At 49.6% G+C, this 24,761-nt stretch overlaps 1 protein-coding gene across 1 annotated transcript; it reads right to left on the bottom strand.

The window, feature by feature from the left end:
* Nucleotides 1-301: 301 nt before the first annotated feature.
* On the bottom strand, nt 302-24,548 carry LOC125281981 (ral guanine nucleotide dissociation stimulator-like). Its single transcript, XM_057312846.1, has 13 exons — nt 24,313-24,548; nt 21,741-21,903; nt 20,887-21,102; nt 20,416-20,519; nt 19,148-19,907; nt 18,784-18,816; nt 18,288-18,409; nt 5,719-5,823; nt 4,194-4,378; nt 2,672-2,877; nt 2,156-2,523; nt 1,162-1,377; nt 302-793 (listed from the first exon to the last, which is right to left on the bottom strand). The coding sequence occupies exons 9-13, from the start codon at nt 4,343-4,345 to the stop codon at nt 686-688; spliced, it is 1,050 nt and encodes a 349-aa protein (XP_057168829.1). The 5' UTR covers nt 4,346-4,378; nt 5,719-5,823; nt 18,288-18,409; nt 18,784-18,816; nt 19,148-19,907; nt 20,416-20,519; nt 20,887-21,102; nt 21,741-21,903; nt 24,313-24,548; the 3' UTR covers nt 302-685.
* Nucleotides 24,549-24,761: the final 213 nt, after the last annotated feature.

Below are 24,761 nucleotides of genomic sequence, written 5' to 3'. Positions count from 1 at the left end.
CAAAGGCTTCCCCTCCCCAAGGAATGCTTCAGACCATTCCCGACTTCATCCACTCAGGATCCTATTCCCTCCCACCCCTCGTCTCTTTCCAGACCTGCACCTTCCAGGCTACCTTGATGAGCAGGTTCCTGCCCTGTGCGCTGTCCTTGCTGCACAGCTTTTGAAAGATCCTCAATGGCTTCCTGAAGAGAGGCAAGGGAGGCAGGATCAATCGACAAATAATGTGGCAGGGTTGAGTGCGAGTGCCTTTTCTTTGAGAACCCCAGAGTGTCAACCTGCCTGGTTGAGGGTTTCTTCTGGGATCCTCTGAGCACTAAGGTCTTTGTAGGACATGGGAGGGAGCTCTCATGTGGCTCGTCCTGGGCCTCCCTTCCCATATTCATTGAGAAACGCTGTTTGGGTCAATTTGGGGTTCAAATGGGCAGAGAGCTTAGTGGCTGTCAAGGAAACACGTGAAGAGATTTAATGCAGTTCAGCCCCGTGTGGGACATTTGGCAAAACTGATTTCTAAAGCGGGAGGCATGGTGGCCTCCTCACCAGGAAGGCTGAGAGACCTACCCACCAGCCCAGGTCCTGTGGTCGGGGTTTGCCGCCTCCCAGAAGGTCCAAGCTGCCTGAGGGGGAAGAGGACAAGCCTCAGGGAGCTCCCTCGTCCATCCTGGTCCCTCCATGGACAGAGGCCTACTCACCTGGAAACCTTCCCCCACGTGTTCTCGAGGCGGTGAATGGAGACACTCTGTAGAGCCGAGAGGATGGCATGTAAGGACGAGTAGTTCCTCAGGGTTTGACAGGCCTGGGGAGGGAAGAGAATGGGATGTCACTTGGGGAGCCGGCACCTTATTGGCTCTCAAGCTTCAGTCCCCCTCAGGGGAAAGTGCTCCTGCTGGAGGAAGCCGCTGTCCAGGGACCTGCCGAAGGGCACACGTGAGGCCCAGAGGAGGAGGAAGATTTTACCTCACTCCAAGGAAGGAGCCAGGCAGAAACGGAGCATCCCAGCATGGGGCCATGCAAGGCAAGGTCAGCATGCCCCTGGACGGAAGAGCCTAGGGACTGCACAGTCCCTAGGGCAAAGACCAGGGCCTTCCACCCTGAGACCTGATCAAGGGAAGAGCAGTGCCCGAGACTCAGGAGAGCACCTCGGCTGGGCTTCCCGTTGCATACCTTGGCCACCTTGATCCAGTGCTCCACCACCATGGCCCTGTCCCGGGCTGTCATGCTTGGGTTGCCAAGGCAGGTGGTGATGACACACTTGGCCACACCATTGAACTGGGCGACAGTGGCCCGGACTGTGGGTGCCAGGTGCTCATTGCCAGGCTTGTTGCGCTTGGACCAGACGGAGCCCAGGCACTGATGGGGCAGCAGCTTCTTGAACAGCTCCTAGAGAACAGGCGGACCTTGGTTCACCCAGCCATTTCCCATGCAAGACTCATGTCCTACGTAGGGGTCACAGGTCAGAGCTGGACCTCAGGGAGCTGAGAATCTGGCCTGAGCCTGGTTCGAGACTGTGGATTTCATTCCATTGTTTTTCCCTGAGGGAACCCAGTACACAATGACCCAGGAGCAAACAGAGCAAGGGAAGGAAGGAGGGCATTGGCACCCTGATCATGCTCAGGAACTCCCAGCTCCAGGTGGCACTGCAAGGTGGTCCAACCCAAGGGGGCTTCTTCCCCTCCCCTCCAACTGGTCATCCCCCTGGTCCTTCCCCCCTTTCAGATGCACATTCTCACACGGGAGCTGCAACCACACGTTTTTCCGTCTGCCCTGTCCTCATGGACACATCAGATGCCTAATCAATGCTGAGGGTACTCATCCTCCAAGTCACATGAGTGGGTGACCCATGGACTTGACTGAACACAGGGAGCTGCCCTCCTCCACCCACGGGACCAGGGCCTGCCCATTGGTCTCTCCATTCTGGCTCATTTCTTCTCCCTAGTACCTCCGTATCAGTGCTTATCAGGGTCTCTCGCTACAGTCCGCAGCTGGACAGTGAAAGCTTGGGGCTAAGCGCCTTGATGGGTTGACAGGGTTGGGAAGTGGTGGAGCTGAGATTTGGTCCCAGACCATAGGAGTCCACATCAGGGAAAGGCAGGTGTGGGGCAGGTGAGAGCAGAAGGAAGGCGTGCCCCTGGCCCACCCTGAGAGCCCAGCTGCTCACCGCATCCATATACGTGAGCTGCTCTGCCACCAGCCTGGGAGGGAAGTCCAGGAGGTCGGGCTTCTCCTCACCCAGCTGGTTCTTTGGGGTGACCCAGCGGTGGCAGGAAGCCTCTGGGGCCGCGGTGGGCTCTGTGGCTGTTGCTTGAGTGAAACTTTCCAGCAAAAAGGGTGGTCCAGCTGACTGCTGCTCAGCACCCGGCACACATGCAGAAGATGGGAGCACGGGTTGCAGTTCTGGAACAGCTGACAGAGGGGAGGCTGGCTCTGACACCGCAGGTGACAGTTGACACAGAGCCGGGGTCGCCTCTAGCTCTATAGGAGGCCCTGTTCCTGGCTCTGCCGCTGGAAGGAGCCCTGGAGCTGGCACTGGGGCAGGAGACAGAGAAAGGTTCATCCACATCACTGACTTTCCGGATGCCTTTGCAAAACCAGGACAGACCCCATGGCCTTGAAAGGAATACCCAGCCCATGAACCACATCCCAGTTAGCCTTCCCAGCTTGCCATCCCCCTTACCCTCCACCTCTGCCTCAGTGAGCGCCAGAAGTTCCCGCTGCATCAGGAGAAGGGGGACATGGTTTGTCAGGTCCCAGGCATGCCACTTCAGAACCATGGCCCCATGCACATAGGCCACCTTGATCTCGACACGGTCACGGCCCAGGGACTGATAGATAGCCTGCAAATTCTGGTCAGGCCAGGTACCCAAGAAGGGAGACAGGGTGCTGGGGAGAGTCATATGTGGAGCAGAGTCAGAGGCCTGGCCTTGCATTGCACATGCTACTCCCACAGCACCGTTCTTTCTGTATGGGTCCCAGAGGATGGCCCCAGCCCCCTTCCAACCCCTCTCTAGCTGCCCTCGTAGTGGGAGGCCTGGTCCTCCAGAAAACCTGAATGAGTCTGGTTTTTCCACTTCTCCTCTCCTCTACCTGGCCATGGGCCTGATCTACTCTATCCTCCATGCACACCAGTATCAAGGCTCAGGTTGGAGGCAGATTTGTGAGTGGTCGGCTCAGCACACCCTCGGTTCTTGGCCCCTGTTGGGGTGGTCAGCGGGGAGGGGCAGGCAGAGCAAGTTGGGACCGTCAAAGGGATGGGTGTTTCAGGCACCCACTGAGCCCAGACTGTGCTCTGCCGACCAGAGGGCCCGGGACCCCGTCCACAGCCTTCTTTGACTCATTTGCTTCTTCACATGAAGCCCCCCAGATGAAGCCCACCCACTGGAAATCAAGAGATCGGTGAGATCCCTGGTTTGGCAAATCCCTCCCCAGCCACCACCCCTGTAGTCCCCCACCCTGCTCTGTGGAGGCAGCCAGCCCTGCTTCTGGACCCAAACCCCTGTCCCAGTTTTACTTGATCATTTCATCTGTCCTATGATCCAGCTCTCGGTGGATCCTTTCAAAGCTAGAGGAGGCTACGAAGATGTCACATCTAACAACCATTGGAGATGCGTGCTTAGGGTGTGCAGAGTGCCTATCTGACCCTCTGACTAGAACTGAGACCCAGACACTGTATCTCCTCTCTCCATTCACATTCCTAGGTGCTTAATATACATTCTTGAACGACTACTTCCCAGCCCGCACTTTCCAAATCCTGAGTGGCCCGTGGGCTGGTCTGCCTGCTCCCAGTGTGCCCCTGAGCTGCTCACACAAAGGACAACTACCAGAACCATCTAGATGGAATCTCAGAAGTCCTTTGCACATGGGGAAACTGCCTGCTTTGCATTTCCTTTCGTCAACCCAGAAGGGCCACCGGCCTGTGAGGGTTGCACTTGAGAGCTTCTTGACCGGAGAGAGAGAACTATTAAGCAAGAAGATGCCCAGCACGTCCAGGAGCCCTTTCTACAGAGCCAAGCACCAGAGTAGCCCGTGCCATGTTTCCTCCCATGATTTCCTACAGTAACTGTATGAGGTTCATCCTCTTAACCACCCCACTTTTCAGAAGAGGAAAGGGAAGGTCAGAGAGGGGTAGTGCCATTCCCGAGATGTACACCCAGTAGATAGGAGGCTCACCCTGTGCTGTGCATGGGGTGGGCACTCACCTATTGAACTGCTGGCCCAGGACCTGTGTGGCTGAAGTGAACATCTCGTACATGCAGAAGATCGTTGAGGTGGTTGAGATGCTCCCATCTGGGAAGGATGGCACCAGGGACTGTACAAAACGCTCCATTGTGCCTTCTCGGAGCCTCAGCATCGTCTGGGCCTCATCCAGGGACAGGGATGATTCCTTTTCCCACCAGGTAGAGAAGGGGGGTGTGGGGGGCAATGGAGTCAGCTTCAACACCACGAACCACCAGGATGATCAGGGTCTGGGGCTCAGACCAGAGAGTCCCATCCCTTCGGGAACTTGTGCAAGAAAAGGGACTTGAGGGCCCACCTAGAAAAGGCTCTAGGCTTGAAAGTACAATTGCCTTTAGGGGTGAAATGAGAAAGCATTGGTCACTTCAACACATCTTGTTAGCTGAGCCACCACAGCCTTTCTCTCTCTGAATAGGCTTTATTAAGAACTGTATGCCTTTGAGTCATCAGTCAACATCCCTACTGCAGACAGGAGAAAGCAGAGGCTTAGCATCTCCAACGCTGCTCAAGATCATAGACGTTGGGCCTGAGAACTGTCCAGAGCATGGAATGCATGGCATTTCCCTATGCTGCTGCGGCCTGGTCTGTTCCTAAGGTGGGGAGAAAGGTTCAGGGGAAATCCACCTTCCTCGGCAGGCCCCAGGGGAGCTGGTTGTTTCTAGTGTGGGTTCTGGCCTTGCCGTGATCATCTGTGGGTCCTGAGATTGGACATCAATCTGGACCTGTTCTCACCCCAGACCAGCATTGGATGTTGTTGTGGGCCGAGGCACCTGCTGCTTGTCAAGGGAGATGGAGTAGCTGAGCCTTTGGAGCAAGCAGCTCCTCAAAGATGGCCTGGATTGAACTCTGAAAAGACAGAGTCCACTACCTGGGCCAGGAGGCATCAGAGGCCTTCCACCCAATCCGTGCTTGAAAGGCTGATTCACGGTGGCAGACAACCTCCCATATGGAGGTCCAAAAAGACACATGAGGACACAGCTTGTGACCCGGGGGACATACAATGAGTCGATGTGCTCTGAGAGGTGATACGTTACAGAGGAACATATAGAATGGCTTCTTCCCACCGTTCCTTTTATGTTCAATCACCCTGTGTGGGGTGAGGATTCATAAGGCCTTGGACACGTTCTCCAAGGACAGTGGAGCTGGGTTCTACACAGGATGGCTGGGGTGAGTCAAGAAAATACTCAAAACAGTAGCAAAATGCAAAGACACTCATGGCTGCGGGAAAAGTCACACAAAACAGAATGAAACAGAATAACCCACGCCCCAAACTGCAAAAAACACGAACACTATTCTCTACCATTCCCACCTATGGGAAGAGTGTCTTCCTACTTTCTCCCACAGCTGGTGGTGGAGGTGTGGATACTGTGATGACTTTGTGGTTGGGCCTGTGGGGCACTCATGTGGAAACACCATGGGAGGGCCCCAGGTTTGTCCCCATATTTGTGTGGGGGCCCTGGGTGTGTGGAACCCTCTTCCCATTCTCACCTCAGAGCGGCACTGATCCTGGGTGGCCTGGTGCACCTGCCACTTGTCTAGGGCGTTGTAGTTGAAGTCCCAGACCAGCTCTTCGATGACCTCCTGGGTGCAGCTCTGAAAATGCAGTGCCCCATAGACATGGGGTCAAGAGACATTAGTGTCCTCCCAGGACATTGCCACAAGGGGCCACCCGCATTAGAAATCCTGTTCTCCAGTTGAGGCAAAGAGGGGCAGCTGAAAAGACATCGAGCAAGGAGGTAGCCGGATGAAACTCTAGAGCTCATGATTAACATCGAGGTAGTTGAGCTTGGTCCCCAGTGCTCAGCTTCTCATCCTGCCTGCTATGACCTGGGGTGTGAACATGAAAGATGGGCCAGGCTTCCAACACCTGGCTGCTTCCTTCTGCCCAGGAAGGGTGTGTCCCACATCCTCTGTCCCCTTCTCTACACATAGACAACCAGCCCCCCACCCCAACACACACACAGGGACACACATAATGAGGGGCAAGAGGTGTGGGCCTGCTGAGGTGGCATCACAGTTGTTGCCTGCTCTCCAGTGGGCTGCCCTGAGCTGCCTCGTGTTACCTGTTGGTGTCTCCTGCCACATGTCCAGAGGGCTCGGAAAAGCGGGCTGAGCCGACGTCTACAATTATTTGCAAGTCTCTCTCTCTGGGCTTGCCTGGGCCCAGAGACCCTGAAGGGAGGAAGGCAGCAAGAGAACATCCTGTTCTCTCGAACGTCTCCACTCAAGTGAGCTGGAGAGCAGGTTGTCTTTTGAATCTGGGTGCCCGGTTACCAGAGTTCTAAGTTCAGTTGGGGCCTATCACAGAGGAAGTGAGGTCACTCTTTCAAGATTCTAATCCCTGGGACCATGTGTTCAGTCAGACCTATCCAGAGCCCCTTCTTGGCAGTTGACTCCTTAGCTTTCTCCCCCATGTCATCTCCTTAACTGGACACAATGAGCCAAAAAGGCCATAGCCACCACTCTCTGGAAATGGAACTAGGGTCTGAAGCTTCAGGAGGCAGAGCTGAATTCAGACCTTACGTTCTGTGTTTCTTTGCGCACTTGTGTGTCCTATGTCATTGTGTCTCTCACGTAGTCCCCACTTTCCCAGCCTGCAGTGTGGGGATCAGGCTAGAATCTACTTCCTTGGGACATCCTCTGGTGTCTGTGGATAAGAGTATTTATTACATGTGTGGGGTGGTCCCCTGTGTATCTGAGGCACAATTTTCAAGATGGAAGAATTACAAGAAGGGGTGGGACTTGGCATGGAGTGCTGCTCAGAAGAGGCCTGGGTTCCAGCCCTGTAATACTGCAACTGTCACTTTCCCTCTTGGCCTCATTTTAAGGTGGGCACCATGATGGTCTGGAAAAGCAAGAAGATGCAGGCATTGTCATCCTCTGTAGTAAAACCATGCAATTGTTTCTCGTTATATGAAGAACGAGACCCCGTTACCTCGTTTGGGTCTATGAGGGGAGCGGCTTTCACCATGGCTCCTAGGGATCCTGACCTGTGGTATAGGCATCAGACTGTAACCGCTAAGTGGTCAGTGACTGGCTTTTGACCCACAGGACATATTCAACGTGATGAAGTACCATGCCTAGAGCTTCTCTACATGTCATGCAAAGAGTTTCTCACTCCCTAGTTACTTTCCATCATGTTCCACTACTCACTCCTTCCCTTTCCCTTCTTCTTCTCTCTCTCTGAACCTGAACCAAGCACCGATGTTTTGAGCTGCCATCTACAGAGGCTCACAGGACAGAGAACGGAGGCAGTGCCAAGGCCAAAAGACACACAGGAACTCAGGTTCTGAGTCCAGATGGCATCCCGAGTCACGTGAGCCAACTTATGACAAAATCCTCTTCCAGTATGGCCCTGGTCACAGCCGCAGCCACTGACACACCTTGAGCCTGGGGAACCATGCTAATTTGGGCCCGCATTCTTCACCCACAAATACTGTTAGAAATTAAAGCGATGCACCTGCACATGCAGGGTATCAGGGCAATGCAGTCCCGGGGCAACTCTAGATAAGTAACAGTCTCCCAGGCCTCAGCATCTGTCCCTGCCTTCCTCCCTCCCCTCTGCTCTCCTCCTAGTGTCCCTGCAGCCACCCTGGCTGCCTTTTTCACTCCTCTGGCCAAACTGGCTTCTGTTATTGAGTGTCTGCAGCACAAGTCACTTCTTCCTGAAACGCTGCTCCCTGACGTGTGCAGGCCTAGCTCCCTTTGGTCAATCTGTTCTCAGCAACCTCAGCCTCAGTGAGGCCTTTCATATCTTTCCATGCAGTGACTCCCCAGCCTTCCTCCGTAGCACACTTCATTCCTAGTACAGAGCGCTTGCTCTTTTCTTTTACGTGCGTTCACTTTGGAGCTTTGGTCCATGTGTAGACTGGGAGCTCCTAAAGCAAAGGAGCCCTAGGTAATTTCAGCTCCGCGCACGGGCCCAGCAAGATACCTGGCATAGGGCAGTGCTCAGTGTGTAGTTACTCAATGAATAATTGAGAAGATCTTGGAGCCCACCTCCCCTCTTAAGCACCTAGACTGCAGAATGCTACTAAAACTTTCAAGCTGTTTCTGGGCAGGGGCGACAACCACAATGGCCTCTGCCTGACTCTTCCTGCTCCAGTTCCTCCAGCAGAACTCACCAGGTACCATGGACAAGGAAGCGCCCTGCACCCAGTTCTCCAGCTCTGGTGGCACAGCTCCACGCAGGCACACCAGCAAAAAAAGCCATGCCTTTTCTCGGGGGTCCTCAACGCAGTGCCTTTGCAGAGTCACAGAGCAAAGGAGCAGGATCTCTATTTTTCCCTTCTCTGTGGAATCTGAGACAAAGAAGAGAAAAGGAGGAAGACTAACTCAGAACAAGAAATCAGATAGAAGTAACCAGAAGCAGAGGGCGGAGGGGGTGCGGGAACTGAGTGAATGGTGAAAAGGTACAAATTCCAGTTTCAGATCAATAAGGAATAGGGATTTACAGTACACCCCAGGACTACAGTTCATTACTGCTCTATGGTGTATTTGAGAGGTGTGAAAAGAGCAAGTTCTGAGAGTTCTCATCACAAAGAAAAACCTCTCTTTCTTTTCTTTTTACTTCATTTTTGTATCTCTAGAGATGATGATGGCGGCGGACTAAATTTATTCTGGCGATCGTTTCACAGTATACGAAAGGAACATCATTACGCCAGGTATCTTAAACATACACAGTTCTGTATGTCAAATGTATCAAAACAACTGGAGCAAAAAAATATTTTAATATTCATAGAGAGCATCAGGAAATTGGACATGGTAAAAAGAACGTCACGTAAACAAAACTGAAAACAGCAGAACCGAAAGCCAGTAGGTTATCCTAGGGGTTAAAAACTTCAAGCCATTGGCATAGAAAGTTGATTCTGAAATTAAAAATCAGTGAATTAAAATTAAAGCAGATGAAATAGAATTTTAAAATTTTGTTCCATTTAACAATTTGTCAAAGAATAGAAAGTCTTAATAAGTGACCTCAGATAGTAACTTTTGAAAAAACTGTTCATGTTTTGGAAAATTCTGATTGTAAGCTTCCAAGTGGGCACAGAATGAGAACATTTTGTTTGATCAAAGTCGCCTCATGGAAAATGGCTGAAGCAAAATGTCTGAGATAGGACCTAAACAAAAGGATATAAATGGCTAGACGAAATTGTCCTGAGTTCGTTTCTCCGTATTTGCAGTTTACATTTATTTTCATGTCGTTAAGTCCATTAAGTTCATGGAGTACATTCTAAGGGTATTCCATGCATTAATATGTTTGAACAACCTCCCTGTAACCCAGCTTCACATCTCATTGTATCTTGTAAAACTCAAACTCTATACCATGAATCAGAAACTTCCGATGACCGCCTACTTCCAGCCCTTGGCAACACCATTCTACTGTCTTTGGCAATTTACTCTAGGTAGGTCCTAAGAGTGAAGTCAAAGTGTGTATTTTCATGAATACTCATCTACTTAGCATAATATCCTCAAGGTTCACCCATGTTGTGGCATATGTCAATGTCTTCTTCCACTTTGAAGAATCAATGCTATTCCAATATGTGTACATACAACATCTGTTCCTCCCTCGACAGATACTTGGATTGCTTTCATGGTTAAGCTATTATGAATAATGATGCCATGAAAATGTGTGTTCAGATATGTCTTCAAGACCATGCTGTCAATTAATTTGGGTATACACCCCAGAAGTGGAGTTACTGGAACACATAGTAAGTCTAATTTTAATTTTTTTTGAAACTACCATACTGATTTCACAACTATGCTGTTAAACATCCCTACCACACACATTGAATAAGGCTTCCATCTTCTCCACATCTTGGCCAACACTTGCTCTTTTTTTCCCTTCTGATTGCTTTTTTTTTTTTTTTTTGGAAGAGTCATCTTAAAGGATGTAAAATGGTATCTCATTGCTTTTTATAATTTGCATTTCCCTTAACATTAGTGATGTATCTTTTCAAATTTCTTTTCACGTGCACATCTTTGAGGATATGCCTATTCCCAATTTGCACATTCACGCATTGCATTCATTTTGTTGTCTGTTGTTGAGTTCATGTGATCTCTATTCATTCTGGATATTGAGCCCCTGCCAGATAGACAGTTTGCAAATATGGTCTCCCATCTTGTGGATTGTGTTTTTACTTCATTGCTAATGTCTTTAACGTCACAAAGATTGTAAGTATTCTGAATGTCCTGTACGTGAATTTATTTTTCTTTTCTATCCTGTGCCTTGCAGGTCATATCCATTAAAGCATGGCCAAATCCTATTTTGTGAAGCTATGAAAATGAATATTATTGGGCTGCACTTCCGAGATGAAAAAGGTTCATTAGTGGAGTAAGAGAGCAGCATGAACTGGAGAAGCACTGGCATGATGATGGGGTCATGACGCTATGTGATCGCAAGAGGATAGGAATATGTATGATGGGCCAGCATGAGCTGTGTACTGGAAATGGGACCTTGTCCATTTTGTGCAGCACCTACGTGGATGATGGGAGCAGTGAGACATATGACTGGACGGATCCCCGAGCTCAGCCCTTCTTCCAAGTTAGACTTTCATTGCACTCTGATCCATTAACGTTTGAAGAGTTTCTTAATCAGATGAGGGACATAGTCTTACATGCTAGACGGTGATGAACATGGTGTGTGGGCGTGTCTGCAAGGAACTCCGTATCCCTCCCGTCTTGGTGAGCCACTGTCTGGAGTCAATGGCAAAGAAGGTTAGAGTACTAAATTACACTGGGGTCAAACCAAAGGGGAACAGTATGTCCCTCCTATGCTGAGCTGAAGTCAGGCAAGACCTTTATATGTTTGCTCTGTGTTCCCAGTTCATGGTCCCTAAGTTTTTTTTTTTTTTTAAGATTTTTATTTATTTATTTATTTGACAGAGACAGCCAGTGAGAGAGGGAACACAAGCAGGGGGAGTGGGAGAGGAAGAAGCAGGCTCCCAGCAGAGAAGCCTGATGTGGGGCTCGATCCCAGAACGCTGGGATCACGCCCTGAGCTGAAGGCAGACGTTTAACGACTGCGCCACCCAGGCGCCCCATGGTCCCTAAGTTCTGCATGTTCCTCTCTGGGAGAGAGGAGATGGACATGTTTGAGGGGGAGCTGGAGAGCTGTATCACCACCAGGAATGAGACCGAGAGCCGACTCCCAGTCATCGTGCAAGTGAAAAAATGGGATCAATGTCATCAAAGAGAAAACCATCAGCCAGCAGTATTCATGCCGCCTGTGAGGAAATCTTGTCGAGAGGCACTTGTAAGTGATGGAGGGTGCACACCTGTAGTAACTCTGTGGCAAGTACAGATGTTACCTGCTTGAGGTGACCCACCTTGAAGAAACAAAGTTTTTGCCACCCTGTCAAGGGTGCTCAGAATGGACTCGAAGGGCAAGAGGCCTGGAACTGAAAGCATGTTTGAAAGTCTCTTTAGGGCTGAAATGAAAAAGGCAGCATGCCCTGAAAACTGCCTCACCTTGAATAGGCTAGCTCCCTTCATTGCTTGTGGGAAGAAAAGAAATCATCCGGTATTTTTCGTATTGAAAACAAGAAAACACAGAACCTTGGATTTCCGTTATTTTTTTATTGAAATTCGATTAGCCGACATACAGTCCATCCTTATTTCAGATGTAGTGTTGAATAACTCATCAGTTGCATATACCACTCAGTGCTCATCACATCACGTGCCCTCCTTTATGCTCCTCACCCAGTTGCCCCATCCCCCCACCCAACTCCCCTCCAGCCACCCTCAGTTGTTCTCTGTGCTTAAGAGCCCCTCATGGTTTTGCTCCGTCTCTGATGGCTTCCCGGTCAGTTTTCCCTCCTTTCCCCTATGATTATCATCAGTTTTCACTCATATGTGGAACGTAAGAAACAGTGTAGAGGATCATAGTGGATTTTCTTTAAAAGGATGTTATTTTCTGTCTTTCCATGTTTGACCGCATTTCACTTTTCTTTAAAAATGACACGTTCAAATGATATGTCCATTGACCCTGGAGGGTTGGGCGTTCTTCACACTTCCTCAATGAGTTAGGACCCTGAACCAGGTGTCAGGAGAACCTCCTCTGTGTTATTGTTCCCCGGGTGCCCTTGTTGGGCTTCAGCTTCCTTATCTGTAACACGATGAGAGATACGAATGCTAAATATTTTCCGAAAGTTGTTCCCGCTCCAAACGTTCGATGGCTACCAAGAGTCGAATATTGCTTCATCCACGAGACAAAGGTTAGGAATCGTTATTTCAATTACTTCGTAAAGACACACAACCAAGTAGAATGAGAACACCAGAGGAGCATCGCTCCAATAGGACTCGAGTGAAACTCTGCTCCAACTGCCAGTAGCATAGGACGTTACCTTTTATGTGAACACAGAGGTGGGCCCTGGCCTTTCCATATAAACAGACTGTACTTTTGTCTTTGGACATTTTCATTTACCTTTCGTGTGGATTGACGTTCAGCCCGATGAGACCTCATGAGGAAACTCTGCGTATTCTAAGCTTAGATCTCATAGGACCGATTTTTCTTAAGTTTTGAAACTACACTATAATTGACAGACAGTGTTATATTCCTTTCAGGTGAACAGCAGGGACTCAATAGTTCTGTACATTACACAGTGCTCAGCACCATAAGTGTACTCTTAATCCCCATGACCTATTTCACCCATCCCCCCACCTGGCCATCCCCAGTCTGTGCTCTACATTTGAGACTGGTTTTTTGTTTGTTTTCTCTTTGTTCTTTCTTTTTGTCTCTTAAGTGCCACACAGGAGTCAAACCCATGTTAACATAACACACATCGACTTTAAAGCGTACCTCCATTTCATGGTCTGGATGAAATGTGCTGACTATACCACCACGTTGACTCCACAGTGGCTCCCAGGGATCCCCACCCGTGCTATATACCTCCCTGTCTATCCACTGCCTGGTTGCTAATAGGTTTCTGACCAAGAGAATATGACAAAACATTGTCACTTTCCTGTTACTCTCTTCTGTTCCCTTCCTTTCTTTCCTGTATCCCTGCACTGGGGAAGCAAGCACTGGTGTTTAGAGCTGCCCTACATAGAGGCCCACAGAGGAAGGAACCTAGGGAGTGCCCAGGCTAATAGGCAGAAAAGAACTCAAATTCAGGATTTCGCTTAAACCCACTTTGTTGAGTCTGAGCTAAATCCTGACATTAGTCACATCAGTGACTTGGGAGCAAATCTTACCACAGTTGGGCCTCGGGTGAGGCGCAGACTGCATCACACAGAGACCTGGGGGCAGAAACACCCAGTCTCAACTGTGTGGAGATTCCAGGCCCCCCCGAATTGGGAGCTAGGAAATATCACGCTTCAGAAGTGCTAAGCTTTCTAGTAGTGTTCTCAGAGACAAACAGATAGCTAACTCAGGTAACCTGGCCCTCCCATCCACTGCCATCTCTTGTTCTCACCTCCCAGCCTCCACCAGCCACTCTGGCCACTTTCCGAATCTTCTCTGGTCAAACTAGTTTCTGTCTGAGAGATTTGGCCCCAGTGGTGCCCTCTCCCTGACACACTGTTCCCAGAGGTGTGCAGCTCTTGCTCCCTCTTGTCAATCTGCTACCAGCAGATGTCACCATGTGGAGGCCTTCCAGACCCTCCTCTCCTGTGACTCCCTAGCCCTCCCTACTACACTGTGCTGGTAACTGGAGTATAATATCTGCTCTGTTCTTTCACTCATCTTGCTTTCAAGGTGTTCTCCATCAGAACAGCAGAAACAACTTGGCCATTTGCAGACTGCACTGGGGCCCACCAACTCACCTGGCACAGGCTGAGTGCTCAGAGCATAGTTGCTGAAAGAAGAAATGGGAAGGTCTTGGGGCCCTGCCTTCCATCCATGTCACCATGTCCATTCCTGAGCCCGTTATGCTAGCACTGGGATGGGCAATGTGAGAGGCTAGAATGGATATCAAGTGGCCAGGATGTACTCGGCTGCTTAGTGCCTTTTCCAGGTTGAATGCACTTGGGTGGATGTCAATGTGTGATGCAAAGATCATCATACCTGGTGCCCACTCCCATGGGTCCACCTACATGTCTGTTCCCCACGACTAATTGTCATAAATCTTCTTCCTCCCAGTCCCTGACCAACGAGCCAAATCATCTACCACTGCCACGAGCCAATGTATATTCTTTCCTCAGGCTGCTTTTCTTTCCATACCACCTGAAAGAATTGAAAGAATTTTGAAATGCTCGAAAGAATTTCCCGTCGCTGCATTCTATCAAGACTACCCTGAACGGGGCTGTAGTATATCTGCAGCCACTTTCCATCCTGCAGCCACATCCAAGCCCATTCAGCCATGAACCAACCTCAGTCTTTTCCCTCCTCTGTCGCCTGGAGCAATATTGGGTCTTCTGCCCGTCCTCTCTGAAGCTCCTCTGGCCCGTTCATGGGGACTTGCGAGGGAGCCCGTGCACCACACACAGAGTGGCCCCTAGCACCTGCCTCTGCCCACGTGCCAGGGCTGACTCAGGAGCTCAGGCTCCCACCTTACCCCCTTTCAGCCTCGGCCATCCCTCTTGGAAGGACTTTGTGCTCTGCACACATCACAGAGATACAGGAGGGCACAGGAAAGAAAACCCACTGACCTAAAGAAGCTCCTAAACTATTGACCTCCTTCCATCCTGCCTCCATATGCCCTGGAAGAGAAGAAGAGGAGAGGCCTGCAGGTGTGGACAAAGCCCTGCCCTGGCTGTTTATCTTCCCGGCAATAAAAAGACCTCCTCGTTGCGGCCAAACTGTTGCTGAAAATTCTGTTTTCAGTGGTGAAACAGATAATTTTGGTCAAATGGCCTGCTGGCGCTGTTTGTCAGGGTGGTCCGTGGACAAGTGGCCTCAGCATCCGCAGAGGGCGTGTTGGAAATGCAGAGTCTCAGGTCGCTCCCAGTGTTACTGAATCAGAATCTGTATTTTCACGAGATCCCCAGGGGATCCGGGCCTAAGACGATGTCTCAAAAAACCACTGTTGAATGTTCCCCAAAGAGAAAGCTAATCGGCACCTTGATATACCAAATGGGGAAGGCATGGTTGTTTCCTGGGCCTTTTTGGCAGTTTCTAGCATTCTAGAATTCCATAAAGGGTTGATTCCCCGGTGGACATGGTGGGAGTTGTTGTGCAGGAAAGGAAAGAACACCATACCTGCTGGGAAATTGAGCAAGGACGGAAGCTATGCATGGGCCCAACAGCAAGAGCTCCAACGCGCCAAGGCTGATCCCCTGCTCTAGAGCTCTCTGCTGTTCTTATGCTAGATCCCTTTGTGTCAGGTGATGGGATGGGAGATTGTTCTTGCTTTTGGAGCTGGCCTGTATTGCTGTAACTGGTCCTCTAAGATTCACTTTTGTTGTATCCCAAAGTTTTGGGACGCTTGTCTTGTCATTGTTCTTGGATTCCATGTAATTTTTTTTCCTATTTTGAATTCCTGGTTGACCCACTCATTTCTCGGGAGCGTGTTCTTTCACCTCCTTGTGTTCATGGTCTTTCCAGGTTTTTCTCTTGTGGTTGATTTCTAGTCCATACCATTGTGGTCAGAAAAGATGTATGCCATGACTTCCATCTTTTTGAATTAGTAGAGACTTGTTCGGTAGCCTAATATGTGATCTGCTCTGGAGGACGTTCCATGTGCAATCGAAAGGAATGAGTATGTGCTGTTGGAGGATGGAATGTTCTGCATGCGTCTGTTAAAACCAGTGCATCACCCAAAGCCACTGTTTCCTTGTTGATTTTCAGTTTGGATCATGTGTCCATTAATAGAAGGGGGGTGTTAGATCCCCTACTGTATTGTATTACAGTCAATTAGTTGCCTGCTTTTTGTTATTAACTGTTTTATGTATTTGGGTCCTCCTATGCTGGGTGTCTAAAAATTTAAAATTGTTCTATCTTCTTGTTGCATTGTCTCCATGATTGGGACACAGTGTCCTTCTTTGTGACCCACTACTCTTTTATTTTTTATATTCTGTTTTGTCTGATAGAAGTATTCGTACCCCTGCTTTGTTTTGGCAACCAGTTGCATGCGAGATGCTTCTCATCTGCTCACTTTCAATGTGCAGGGGACCCAGTAGGTCTGGGGGCTCAGGCTGAGTACCTAATTTCGGACAAGTCAGTGTAAGTGTGCAAACTGAGACTGAGTGTGTAAACTGTTGAATATTAGTGACAATGGAATATTACTCAGCCATCAAAAAGAACGATTTCTCAACATTTGCTGCAACATAGACGGGACTGGAGGAGATAATGCTAAGTCAAGTCAAACAGAGAAGGAAAATTATCATATGGTTTCACTCATTTATGGAACATACGAAGTAGGAAGATCAGTAGGAGAAGAAAGGGAAGAAGAAAGGGGGAGGTAAACAGAAGGGGGAATGAACCACAAGAGACTATGGACACTGGGAAACAAACTGAGGGCTTCAGAGAGGAGGGGAGTGGGGGATTGGGATAGGCTGGTGTTGGGTATTAAGGAGGGCACCTATTGCATGGTGCACTGGGTGTTAGACGCAAGTAATGAGTCATGGAACTTTACATCAAAAACTAGGGAAGTACTGTATGCTGACTAACATAATAAAAAAAAATTATTATAAAAGAAATAGAGATGATGGACTTCAGAAAACATGGACCTAAAAGTCATGACGGACAGCAAGGAGAGTGTGGGGTTTCTCTGGTCAAGGATATGGCCCCTTATCCTGGCAAGAAAGAGCCCGTCCCTGATCCATCAGATGCCAGCCAGGGAACAGTAGCTATTGTGCATCTGACCCAGAGCCTGGGGCCTGGAGGGAACTGCTGCTTCAGAAGAACCGCATAAGGAGATGCACGAAGGCTGGAAATCCTGGCTCCTAGGTCAGCATAGATGTTCATGGAACCAGGCTCAGGTGTGCCCTTTAAGGTACCCCTCCCATCTTTTCCCAACACACAAAACAAGCAGGAAAGGGTATCCAGAGATCACTGACAAGAATCCCAGAAAGATTCCAACTTGGTAAACGGCCAACGGGGAGACTGAGGCTGGAAAGCCCTGCCTGCCCTGAGTCCATCTGCAAATTATCTTCCTCTGGCTTTGTCCCCTTCACACGCAGGATTTGATCTCCTTCCGTGTTTTTCCCCACTAGGTGCTGATGCAGTTCCAGAGATTGAACTACAATACAACAAGTTCCAAATACGGGGGCAATACAAAACCAAACACTAAACCAAAAAAGCATCTCAACGGAAGAAGCAGGACACAGTCTTCCTGGCCTTAGAGCGGAGAAAGGCAACCCCAGTCCTGGGGCAGGAAGGAGTTCTGGGGCGTACAAGTCTTAAAGACTCCCACTTTCAGTGGTTGTTGCTATTCCTGGGAAAGTCCCTGCAACCTCTAAATCTCAGGAGTTCTGAGGAGCTGTCTCTGCTGTTTACCCAAATTCACTGACTGAAATGGACGCGTGCTCTGAGTAAGGGGGATTTGGGGGTGCCCTCCAGTGGCTAGGGAGAAAGGCTGGCACTTCTCCTTCCTCCCACATACAGTAGCTGATGACTCTGGGAGATTTCCTAGGTCAGGAACGAATATGAGAGTCTGTGCAAGTTTTCCATTACTGCAGGAAGTAAAAGACCCAAACCACACACCTGTGCTCTAAAACAAAACAAGGGCTTTACTCTCCTAACATGCAAATCTATCACGGGACTGTTTAAAACAACTAAATGGTGCCCCCTACATAAGGAAATAGATGGGGGGAAGGGGTGTGGAGTAAATAGGGCGCAAGGACTGCCCATATGCAGCTGCTGAGGAATCCCTGCAGGGCCACTGGACACTTGCTCAGCCCTGAGGTTGACTGCGGCCAGTTCTTCTCCTTCTTGAGTGCTGCTGACCAGCTAGGACCGGGGCTCCAGCTGGCAGGACAGGGTGTAGCTAAGGACAGAGGGACACCTGTGAGTTGCCCAGGAGCTTCCATTCAAGAGTCCCTGCCAGTGTTTGCCCACAGCTGGAGTCTGGCGCCCCGGCAACAAGGCCTGAGGCTGCCCAGGGAAGGAGGATCCCAGGAGTGGCCAGCAGAAAGAGTCCACCCCGAACCTCACCGACCCAGCTCCTGATGGGCCTCACCTCTCAGTCTCGCTGAGCGGCTCCATAGCCTGGAACCAGGCCCAAAAAGGATCCTCGGGCTCTAGGGTGTAATTCTCGGCAGCCACCTGGAGCAGCATGATGTCCGTCATGACTTGATATTCCTGAGCAGAGAGAGAAGCACAGGATGTATAGGGAGCCTGGGGGGGCAGGGAGCTGCAGGGTCTGGTGAGGGTTGAGCAGCGGGACCGGGGACCCGTCCCCCGTCCTGGCACACATGGCCATCCTCCTCCCTGCAGATTCATCCGGTCTCCACCTGTTCTCAGAGATGAGTATCAGTAGCCCCTCCTCCAGGAAGTCCTCCTGGATGCCATGCTCTGTCCCCATCTCCTAACGGGATGGGACTTGCACTGCTTTCTTCTCAAGGGATCCCAGGAAATGTGAGGTGGAGGGCATGGAGCCAAGCAATGTTCTTCCCAGGGACATCTCTGAGGCCCACTCCCTACCCTTCCCTGCGGGAAGCGCCACATATGCTCACCTTATTTCTTTTGTGGTGGTTGATCTCATTCCCCTGGAATGCAGACAAAGTCCATCAGAATGAGGCCCCTGGTTCTTAGGAGCACTTGATTCCCATCCCTTCTCATGCTGCACCATGGCCAGGACCCGTGAGGGGCTGTGCATACACAGATAGCGGGCCTGGGATCTAGGCCAGGCTCTGGGGTCCAGAGAAAGGAGGACATGGGGCAGATGGACTGGCTACAGGTCGGGACCCAGCAGCACCACCCTCTCAGAAGACAGTAGGGGAGGCCGAAGCCTCAGGCAGGAAGGGGCTGCTGCGGCTACGGAGGTGCTTGCTGACGTGGAGGGTCCTGACTTCATTCTCTCCCCACGAGCAAACTCACCGGGGGAGGCTGAGGTCCACTCAGACAGACCTCATGCAGCTTTGCCTTCAGGAAGCTCTGCTGCTTCACCAGTCTTCAGCACCGGGAGCCATGTCCTTACTGCAGTCTCGCCTCACTCATTGCTGAGATGGGCAAGAGACCCCGGCCTCACAGGCGCAGCTCTGAGGCTGTCATCAGGGTAGGTTTGCCGAGTCCTGAGAGCTCAGGGCTCATTACAGGGGTGCTCTATTCCCAAAGGTCCAGATTCTGGTCCATCCCCCACAATCTTCAGGCTCACCCACCTCCAGATAGACCTCCACTGCGGTATCCAACATCAGCAACTTGGTGAGGGAAGTGCCAAGGAAGGGCACGACACCCTGTGTCCTAAGGGGGAGAGTGGGATGAGTCACTGTTCTCTGTTGCCCACAAGGACCCTCCCCTGAAAAAGCTCCAGCCTCCTGGCCCACCCCAGGTGACCATGTGGAGCAGCTGTCGACACTAAGAGAGACGGTGTCAAGGCTAGGGAGTCTGCTTGGACACCACCTGCTTGCCCCCTCACCGCCAACAGCATCCTCACCTAGGCTGTCACCACATTCATGCCAAAGGCTTCCCCTCCCCAAGGAATGCTTCAGACCATTCCCGACTTCATCCTCGCAGGACCCTGTTCCCTCCCACCCCTCCTCTCTTTCCAGACCTCCACCTTCCAGGCTACCTTGATGAGCAGGTTCCTGCCCTGTGCGGTGTCCTTGCTGCACAGCTTTTGAAAGATCCTCAATGGCTTCTTGAACAGAGGCAAGGGAGGCAGGATCAATGGACGAATAATGTGGCAGGGTTGAGTGCGAGTGCCTTTTCTTTGAGAACCCCAAAGTGTCAACCTGCCTGGTTGAGGGTTTCTTCTGGGATCCTCTGAGCACTAAGGTCTTTGTAGGACATGGGAGGGAGCTCTCATGTGGCTCGTCCTGGGCCTCCCTTCCCATATTCATTGAGAAACACTGTTTGGGTCAATTTGGGGTTCAAATGGGCAGAGAGCTTAGTGGCTGTCAAGGAAACACGTGAAGAGATTTAATGCAGCTCAGCCCCGTGTGGGACATTTGGCAAAACTGATTTCTAAAGCGGGAGGCATGGTGGCCTCTTCACCAGGAAGGCTGAGAGACGCACCCACCAGCCCAGGTCTTGTGGTCGGGGTTTGCCGCCTCCCAGAAGGTCCAAGCTGCCTGAGGGGGAAGAGGACAAGCCTCTGGGAGCTCCCTCGTCCATCCTGGTCCCTCCATGGAGAGAGGCCTACTCACCTGGAAACCTTCCCCCACGTGTTCTCGAGGCGGTGAATGGAGACACTCTGCAGAGCCGAGAGGATGGCATGTAAGGACGAGTTGTTCCTCAGGGCTTGACAGGCCTGGGGAGGGAAGAGAATGGGCTGTCATGTGGGGAGCCAGCACCTGATTGGCTCTCAAGCTTCAGTCCCCCTCAGGGGAAGGCGCTCCTGCTGGAGGAAGCCGCTGTCCAGGGACCTGCCGAAGGGCACACGTGAGGCCCAGAGGAGGAGGAGGATTTTACCTCACTCCAAGGAAGGAGCCAGGCAGAAACGGAGCATCCCAGCATAGGGCCACGCAAGGGGAGGTCAGCATGCCCCTGGACCAAAGAGCCTAGGGACTGCACAGTCCTAGGGCAAAGACCAGGGCCTTCCACCCTGAGACCTGATCAAGGGAAGAGCAGTGCCCGAGACTCAGGAGAGCACCTCGGCTGGGCTTCCCATTGCATACCTTGGCCACCTTGATCCAGTGCTCCACCACCATGGCCCTATCCCGGGCTGTCATGCTTGGGTTGCCAAGGCAGGTGGTGATGACATACTTGGCCACACCGTTGAACTGGGCGACAGTGGCCCGGACTGTGGGTGCCAGGTGCTCACTGCCAGGCTTGTTGCGCTTGGACCAGATGGAGCCCAGGCACTAATGGGGCAGCAGCTTCTTGAACAGCTCCTAGAGAACAGGCGGACCTTGGTTCACCCAGTCATTTCCCATGCAAGACTTATGTCCTACGTAGGGGTCACAGGTCAGAGCTGGACCTCAGGGAGCTGAGAATCTGGCCTGAGCCTGGGTGGAGACCGTGGATTTCATTCCATTGTTTTTCACTGAGGGAACAGGGTAGAAGGACAACAGCCCCAGGCATGTAAAGCTCCACTTCCCAACAGAAGCAAGGCACTTCAATATCCCCCTCCAGTCCTGCAAACTATGTGCATTATTCTCTTTTTCTGTGTTGGAACAGCGCCACACTAAGATTCACGCTGCTCAACAACATGATGCAGCTGTGCGATTACTGAGAATCTATTTGTTTTAGGCTTCTAACAAAATATCTATTTTCTCTCTTTTGAACATATATCTCACTCAGTAGTGACAGCTCAAGTTCTTTTTCACAATGAATGATTCAGAAATAAGTATCAAAAACAGATTTGAAGAGAACAGAAGAGACAATTAAAAGATACGGAAACATCCTACTTAATAAAAGGCCATGTATTTATGTTCTGAGTCGAATTTTAAAGCTTTTAAAACATTTTATTCCTATAAATCCATCTTAGATAGCAACTGGACCTCACAGAAGCACTTAAATAAACGTTTACCAGTTGTATCCTGGCGAACAATATTTCTTGCTTTCTCAGCTCCTGGTGCCCCAGATGTGGTGGCGCTCCTCGATAGCACTGGCTCGGCCACATCCGGGTGGCTCCGCCAGCTGAGAGAACAGGATCTCCCCACGGTGGCTCCTTTCGGAGAATAGAACACAGCCTGATAAAGGATAAGAAAAGAAAAATAATCTAAAGGCTGACTTCCTTATCATTCATTGCATAGCCTGTGTTACTCAGCAGATTTCATAAATCCAACTGTATATAATCGGCAGCTTCTCTTGTTGCAAAATTAGGTATCACTTCTCTGCTTTCCTCTCCTAGAGCTCTGGTCAAGTATTTCAAATGAGTGGTCAAGGATCCAAGAGAAATACAGGAGATAAGAGACCAAGACAGAGATTTCTGCACAGGTAATGTGCTGGTGGCTGCCACCTATGGGTGGTTTTCACACCCAGGTTCCTGAGAGTATATTTTGTTTCCACAAATCCAGTGCTTAGAAGGCAAGTATTTTTATAATGAACATTTGAATTTATTTTTATTTTTACTTTAAAAAATTTTTTAAAAAAATATATTATGTTAGTCACCATACAGCACATCCCTGGTGTTTGATGCAAAGTTCGATGATTCATTAGTTGCGCATAACACCCAGTGCACCATGCAATACGTGCCCTCCTTACTACCCATCACCAGCCCATCCCATTCCCCCACTCCCCTCCCCTCTGTAGCCCTCAGTTTGTTTCTCAGAGTCCATAGTCTCTCATGCTTCATTCCCCCTTCTGATCACCCCCCTTTCTTTATCCCTTTCTTCCCCTACTGATCATCCTAGTTCTTATGTTCCATAGATGAGAGAAATCATATGATAATTGTCTTTCTCTGCTTGACTTATTTCACTTAGCATTATCTCCTCATGAGCAAGATGATAGATCAATCAGAAATATTTGCCAAAGGCATTAATTACATAATTGAATTCATTCTGTATCATTCCATAAACTGTTTTTCAGATTGTTTACCTTCCTATAAATAAATACAGCCACTCACAGACTGCAGCGAAGATATTATAAGAATCAGTCCCATTAATGACATGTTTATATGGTTAAGTAATCACCATAATTGGTTCACACCTCCCCACATCCACATCCTCTGTGGGCCTCTCCCACAATGACCCTGGGCTTCATCACATGACTTGCTTTGCTAGCAAAATGAGCAAGCAGAGATTTGAAATGCGTTGGAAAATCTGGGCTTGCCCTGTTGCTGCTCCTGGAAACCTAAAACCTCACCAAAAAAGCCTGAGCTGGCCTGCTGGGCAATAAAAGGTATGTGGCCAAGTCCCCCCATCACTGCCCCAGCTGACAGCTGGCCAACCCTAGAGCTGCCTGGCTGATTATTTGACAGCCTAGCTGACTACAAACACAGAAGGGAATCCAGCAGAACTCCCAACTGTGTCCAACCCAAACTGCCAACTCATAAAATCATGATTTAAACAACTGGCTGTTCCTTTAAGTCACTATGTTTTGGGGTGATCTGTCACACAGGAAAAGCTGATACAGTCTATAATAAGGCTATTGTTGAGGCTATAGTCTACCCAAAGCAAGCAATGTATACTTTATGCATCTTGGGAGAAGAAACTCCTCCCAAGTTTTAGGACCAAGAAAAGCTATGTATCACCTAAGCTGTCGATGTTCCCCATTTGTAATCTGTGATCCTCTGCTGTAACCCTGTGAAGATCAGAGTCACATCTAAGCTTGCTCCCCTTCTCCCTCCCTAGCAAGAATAGGGGGCTCTCTGGCATGCATTCTGGCATCTTAACCACTCCGGCAACTCCGCTCCCTTTAAATTTGCCCCAGTGTCCTTACCCATTTTATCTATTGTATTATAGGTACTTCTATGAACTGCCTCAAAATCTTTACACAATAAATTGGAGTACAAGGGAATTAATCCCAAGACTGTGTCACAGCCTTAAAACAGTAATGAAGACAAATTGTTGTCCCCAGTAGAAACCACCATGGATGTTTTCCACCTTGATCTGACTCGAGGTCTCAAAACAACTTTTATCTAGAAACAAAAAAAGCCAAAATGACTCCCATCTGAAACACTCAGAATTTTTCTACCTTGCCTAAGCAGGCACTGGAATACGTCTTTCTAGTGTGGTGCCCGGAGCTGGACTTTCCCAGCTTCAATTTCTGGCTTTCCCACTTCTCAGCTAGGTACCTTGAGTGAGCCCATCACCATGGACTCTCTGTACTTCAGTTTCTGTCTGTGATACCTGGATAGTAACTCAGAAGTTACCAAGAGGGCGAAGAGAGAGAATACATACAAGCACGAGCCATTATTATTATTCCTGTTGCTACTACTGCTACTCCCCTTCATCTTCTTTCTTCCTCCACAGCCCCTTCATAAATTCATCATCCTTACTACGAGGACAGAGTGCTATGAAACACCATCCGACACCACCATTAAAAAGACACGGCCTGTATGGTTTATTCCAAAATTCCATGCATTAATTGCCTATATGTATAGACACACTCCGCCTCCATCTCAGACATCTGGTATTTCTCTGTAAGAGTAGAAGTACCTTTGTCTCGCTGCTTCTTTTCCTTTTGTTCACTTAGTTTGTCTAGAGGTAGGTTTGTCATCTCAACTCCGTAACAGTTCTCGCCAGCACTGCTGTCTAGGAGTCCATGACGTTGGCCCACTCGTTTATGAGTTCTTCCCATTCCGTGAGGGAGGACAGCACACCAAGGAAGTCATCCCAGAGCTCTTGAGAAATGTACACACACAGGTTTGCTCGGATCCACGCCACCATGAGTGTCTAAAACCAACAAGCCAACAAGAGAACTGAATCACCCTCATTTGGAAGAAGAATGAGTTTTAACAAAATATTTTAAATTACTAGGAATAAAATGAACTTTAAAATAAAAAGCACTTGATCTTGATTTTCTTTTAGCGTCTCAAAATTTATTTGATCAACTGTAATCAGGATCTGAGCTACGGAGAAATCAGCTATTATCATGAACAAAACTA

Source organism: Ursus arctos, unplaced genomic scaffold (assembly GCF_023065955.2).
Source record: "Ursus arctos isolate Adak ecotype North America unplaced genomic scaffold, UrsArc2.0 scaffold_16, whole genome shotgun sequence".
Lineage (NCBI taxonomy): Eukaryota > Metazoa > Chordata > Mammalia > Carnivora > Ursidae > Ursus > Ursus arctos.
Note: the sequence above shows the minus strand (reverse complement) of the source record. Positions and strands in the feature narration are given on the sequence as shown.